Consider the following 6,192-nt stretch of genomic DNA (forward strand, 5'->3'; position numbering starts at 1 on the left):
ACTTTAATTATTTGCCTTTCTTCGCGCTCTCTTCATTTACCTGTCCTTTGCTAAAACTGGGTATTATTTATAAAAGTAATTTAAATTCAGTGAGTGTGTAAGCATTTGATTGTTAAAATTTTTGGCGTTACTTCTCCGTTTTAGGTGCACATGTAGCGTGTTCCACTTCTTGACTACTGTTACAAAGAATGTTCGATCACCTTCGTTTTTCTTTTTTATTGTATTCTAATAATATTCTTATGATCCCCCTCATTGGCAGTCGATTTGACAATCAATTCTACAGTACCCCCTTTATTCTCCGTTGTCAATGACAGCTCATCCCTTCTTCCGTCTTGTAAATTATGCGACTGCTCCTGAAATAAAACTAGGGACTGGATCCTAAGATGTATTGATGAACATGTCATTCTACAGACGACAATTAAATATATCGGAAACACCAGTGAAAGAAAGGGAAAACAAAATAAAACATTTTACCGGGTAGCGATTTTCTCAGTGAGTATACAATTTCTTTGATTCTTACTTTTCATAATCTCGACTCAAGAAGGCTTGAAAATGGTTAAAACAATTATCTGATGGTTGAGCATCTTTCGAAAATGGAAGTATTTACACTCACTAAAATAACATTGGAAAAGTCCATGAAAGTTCTATTGAACGACATTTTGCAGTCGCCATATAATACAACAGTAAAAATGCAGTCGGAATACTACATTTTTACAGCATTAGTACTGATCTAGTGTTAAAAATCTGGTATAGTACTTGAAAATGCAATGTAAGCTTAGCTTGTTTGAATGCAGAGAACAATTTCTTTTGATAATTTTTTTTCAAGCGACAGAACATTCAAAAGGAAAGTTCAATGCGACTTTATTTTAGCTTTTCAACCATTGATTTATGCAGGGGATGATTAACCTGTTTTTTTCCAAACCGACATTTAAAATACCTAGTGACTGGTTACCGAGTTTTTATGTTTTCAATTTTGTCTGCACCTGTGTCAGACCATAGCACTCCAGTTTTCCTAAGGTGTGGTATCCTTCTTCATTGAGAGCTGCATCTCCCGTGTCACCAAATCTTAGCTGTTTGACGGGAAGGTGGGACTTGATGGTAAGAAAACCGCTGTCTTCTCGCCAATTGTAATCATTTTTATCACAGTTACACTTCAGTGATTCGTCATCGGCACACGATCCAGTTAAACCACATGCACAGCCACCAGTTGTTAAGTTTGCTCCCCCCCAGTACGTCATTTTTTGGCCGTCACGTGAAACCCACCATGAATATCCACGTTCAATTAATTCGGCGTGAAAACACTCGTATTTGGTGAACTGTTGACAATTATCGGAGGCTTCCGTCAGAACTTTTAATTGAGATATGCTGGCAGATCTGTAATGAACATCAAGGGAATATTCACCACGCCCTTCGTATCCTAACACCTGCGTTCTATTTTCAACGTCGTGACCGACGACTGTCACTCCAACCCCTCCTTTGTCAGTCATGTTACAGTAAACAGTAAATGGATCCTCACCAAGAACACCGTCAGGATCGATGAAGTAATCACCACTAACGTCGATGATGTTTGCCTTCACTTTGGAGCAGGTTTCAGGGTATTTGACATGAAGGGAGACACTTGTTTGAATTGAGCTGAATGCATCCGTCGCATTGCAAGTGTAGGTACCAGAATGAGACATGTTAGCAGATAAAATGATCAAAGCACTCGAGGAGTCGACAGCCGCCCCTGAAGGTAGGGAAAACGTTCCATCATACATCCATAGGATGGTTGGCTTCAGTTCGCTTAAAGCAGAGCAACGCAGAATGACAGCTTCATAAGCCATCACTGTCACATTGCACGGAGGCTTTATGACAAATTTGAGAGCTGAATAGACAAGAAGGTGAACTAACGATGATTTGGTACCCCAGGGGTTTGTCGCAGTACACACGTAAGAGCCGTTGTCTTGTGTAGTGACATTCAGTATGGTGAGATTTCCTTCACTAACAATGGTCGTCGCGCTGGAAAGAATTCTATTAGACTTTTTCCATATGATCCTGTCTGGTTTAGGATTAGCTGTAACGTTACATATTACAGTAATGTTCCTACCCTCCACAGTTTCAATTATGTCGGGAACAGCTTGCACCAAAGGCGGTCCTAGAACACCAAAATGATAATGAGCCATGGGAATAACGTAAATAGTCTCATTACTGCATCAATCAAGACCATTGTTTACTTTCTTCAAGATCTGATAGTAACCGCTGTTCTGAGGCGACGACTTTTCTGCAGTCAGCTCCATTTTAAGTTAGACCTGTCACCAGTCGGGTGACACTATATCGAAGGCGTTCCTCGAGGGCAAGAGTACACGGTAATTTTGGTCAGCGGGAAAATTATGAAACCCGCGAATATTGGGAAAGCCCGCGAAAGTATGACATCTAAAAACTGAAGACAATTTTTGATTAGGACACTAGAATGCGTAATGATGGTGGCGACTAATCATTCTTTTGGAAATAAATCGGAGATCGACTTCCTCGAGGAAAACTTTGAAAATTGTTCTGTTGAAAACCAGTACTTCTTGGGTTATTTCGACTGGAAAAGAGACGAGTTCGAGGATATGCTCGAGAGGTTTCTTCTTATTAGTTCCACATGCTTTGTAAAGATTGCCTTGCACTCAAAGGAGCTAAATCACAAGAGGTTTTCCAAAAATGGTAGGCAGTTTCTTTTATTTTTAACTGATTTTTTTGCCCTTATCAATTCGGTGTGAGCTTTGTAGAGACTTGATCTTTTGCCGCAATTTTGTAAAAACTTACGCAATGCACCGGGCGTAAAAGTGTTGAAATATTTAAAAGTATTTCATATATAGGAAAGCCCTTGGAAAACACTCTAAGTGTGTAATCTAGTATACCTAAGAACTTTTTCAAATTATGCATTTGTAGCGTCTCCCGTCTTTGAACACAATGGTGATAATGTACCGATCCAATTTTTTGGCAAACCGTTTACCATTGTAAGCAATGAAACTCGGCACTGCCTCCACGGACCAACAAAGGTGAAAATTCCTTTTGAAAACAGAGTTTGAAATATAATGAAACGTACCAGTGGTATTCGATTTTTGCATAACCCGCGAAACTGTTTTAATTTTTCTAGGTATTTTTGAGTGGAGGATTCCATCGAGCTTTTCGCATACTGAGGAAACAAAATCGGGAAGGTCATTTACACCATTTACTTCAGAATTCCCCATAAACGTAGGGTGAAGAATTCTTTCAGAGTGTATGCGTGTTGTTTTGGTAAATAACACTGTAATGTATTTCAACTTGTTTGTGAGCCCTTTTAAGCAACACGATATGTCTGTAATGACTAGAGTGCCAAACTTTATTCTTTAATTTTGATCTTCTCCACACTGTGGTTATGGTTCATGACCAGATATTTTAACGAAAATTATCGCGAAGGCGCCTTCCCATCACCTTTGTTTACTTTGTAAGTCACGCAAGCGTGCAAGCGTTACTACCGATCACGTTTACGCAACGTTTTAGGACAACTCGGCATCTATTGTCCATTCAGTTTTTATGAAAACCTGAAATCCTCAAGATGTCGGTGGATGAAAGCTACGGATATGCCCGCGGGTTTGAGGCAATCGGTGACCTCATTGGTGTATAAACTATACACTGATATGCTTTTTTAGCTCGATTAACGCCTGCATTTTGAGAATTCTTTCGTACAAATTGGTGAATTTTGATACTCAAACAAAGGTCTAAAAGAAGGCTCTCCTCTGATCACGCTTGTATGAAGAATATTTCAGCTGAAGTTTCCATATTTTGTCTGCTAATCGAAGGCACCTTTTAACTTGTAGCAAGATAGAATTCCATGAGCTATATTATTTCAGTCGGTGCGCGCTAGACAAAATCTGTGAAATTTACACTTTCGATCGCTGTCCACACGGGTGTACTGGCCAAAAATCATTTTTGGCTTGTAGCGACGCAAAAAAAGGGAATTGGAGAACAACTAAACTATTTTTGAAACATGTGTCCTAAACCCTTTTCATGGGCAAAAAATAAAGTTTTCCGTCGGGAAGTCGAGAGGACCGCTCTGAGCGAGAGCGGCACTTAAGACCTTACATATATATTCATGTGGTATAGTTTTCTCCTTCACGCCCTTATTTTCCTTCTGATACCTAAACAAATTTTTCATTTATTTAAATTCAAAGGTCCTCCAAATTGAACGACTTCTAAAAGAGAAATGCACGATTATTGTCGATGACCAATCAACTCAACATACCTTGAGTGCAGTTTTCTCCAAGTAGTCCATTTGCGCAAACACAGCGATAACCCTTCCTGGTGAAGCCAGTTTGGCATCTCTTTTTCAATGGACAAAGCGTACTGGAACAGAGGTTCTGTGAAGATATAAAGATATTTATAGAATTTATTGCTCTGGTACCCTTCCTCCTCCCTTCTTCCAGCTAATTCATCCATACCGATCCACATATTTACTTATTTATTAATTTCAAAATGCACGCAAACATTCATCAATTCACGCAGCTAAGAACACTACTGAAACTAGTAGTGGTAAGTAGGACCTGAAAAAAATTTCAGGCCCGTACGGGATTTGAACCCATGACCTCTGCGATACCGGTGCAGCGCTCTACCAATTGAGCTAACAAGCCAACTGGGAGCTGGTCAATGAATTGGGTACAAATAAACATCCGAGTGAATGAAGATTTTAGATATATGAAAATTCACATATTTGCACTGCGGTGGAAAGATGAAATTAGAAGATCCTCGCAGCTAAGAACACTACTGAAACTAGTAGGCATTCATTCACTCGGATGTTTATTTGTACCCAATTCATTGACCAGCTCCCAGTTGGCTTGTTAGCTCAATTGGTAGAGCGCTGCACCGGTATATCGCAGAGGTCATGGGTTCAAATCCCGTACGGGCCTGAAATTTTTTTCAGGTCCTACTTACCACTATTAGTTTCAGTAGTGTTCTTAGCTGCGAGGATCTTCTAATTTCATCTTTCCACCGCAGTGCAAATATGTGAATTTTCATATATCTAAAATCTTCATTCATCAATTCATTCACGCATTCATGCATTCATCCATCCTATGTATCCTATGAATTTAAAATATATGATCGTTTTATCCACGAAAACTTCACGAAATTGTATGTGAGAATAAGTCAGCTTACCTTGAATGATTTGTAAACAGTCCCTTTTTTGTATCTTAGATCCTGTTGATTATTTGCGTGATCTGAATCGCTCAATTCGCACAAAAGTTTTCCATTCTGTTGCGGTTTTAGATTGTAGGAAACACAGTCAGCTTCCACGAAGCAGTTCACTTCACATGCGCTGGCTGTCCCAATCTCCATTATTTTGAAAACATGTTTCTCGAGGATGAAGTCCTGCTTTGCGGGATTCATCTCTACTTCCCGACAGTTTTCTTAAAATTAAGCAAACTGAAATTAATTTCCATAAATTTTTAACCATTACTTTTGTCTTGATATTGTGGTGATTGATGAACACTTGTTCCGAAGAAAATCTTTGCACCAATTCAACAAGGTAGGCGATAGAAACTATTTTCTTAGCGATTTTGATCGATGATTTTTTTAATCCGGCCAAATCGCAGAAGTTACCCCATTGAAGCCAGCACTAGTGTGAGTGAGTATCAAAAGTAAAGTTCTCAAAAGAAAAGAAAAGAAAATAAAAGAAAAGAATGGTTTTAAAAAATTTATTTAATAAAATTTATGTCAATTAACATGGATGTGATCTTCGTGGTTATGAACACCACTTCCCGTAAAGGCCTGAATCATTTTCAAGCCTTTTTTTTCACTACTGCTTATAAGTAGTTTTCATAACTGCGAAGATCGCTTGCGTATTCATTTCTATATCCCCAGTTGATATATATGATTTTCATATATTTATAGTCAAAAGTTATGCCAGGTGGTTTTAATACTTACCTTGCTCATTACCGTTGCAGATTCCAACCAGAAATGAAAATATTAAGAATCCTAACGATTTCATCGCCAACTTGTCTGTTTTCTTTGTTACTTTACGAGCGAGATGGCGAATAAAAGAGTAACGGCAACTTTCCGTTTAGAATACGGCTGCTTACCTCAGTGTGTGTTTTGCGACAAAATAACTAAGTTTAAATTTTTAATGGAATAGTATTGGAAAAACTCAAGGGGGTGGTATAGTGGCTATATTGAATATAATACTGAAAACAG

The 6,192-nt window shown here is 38.6% G+C and overlaps 1 protein-coding gene across 1 annotated transcript; it reads right to left on the reverse strand.

Moving 5' to 3' along the window:
- Positions 1 to 206: 206 nt before the first annotated feature.
- Positions 207 to 5,989, reverse strand: LOC149040922 (uncharacterized). The gene is made up of 4 exons (XM_089179977.1): positions 5,926 to 5,989; positions 5,158 to 5,408; positions 4,250 to 4,364; positions 207 to 2,134 (listed from the first exon to the last, which is right to left on the reverse strand). Exons 1-4 carry the CDS (start codon positions 5,987 to 5,989, stop codon positions 960 to 962), a joined length of 1,605 nt encoding a protein of 534 aa, XP_089036103.1. The 3' UTR covers positions 207 to 959.
- Positions 5,990 to 6,192: the final 203 nt, after the last annotated feature.

This window comes from Pocillopora damicornis, chromosome 8 (genome assembly GCF_964200805.1).
Source record: "Pocillopora damicornis chromosome 8, jaPocDami1.2, whole genome shotgun sequence".
NCBI classification, from domain to species: domain Eukaryota; kingdom Metazoa; phylum Cnidaria; class Anthozoa; order Scleractinia; family Pocilloporidae; genus Pocillopora; species Pocillopora damicornis.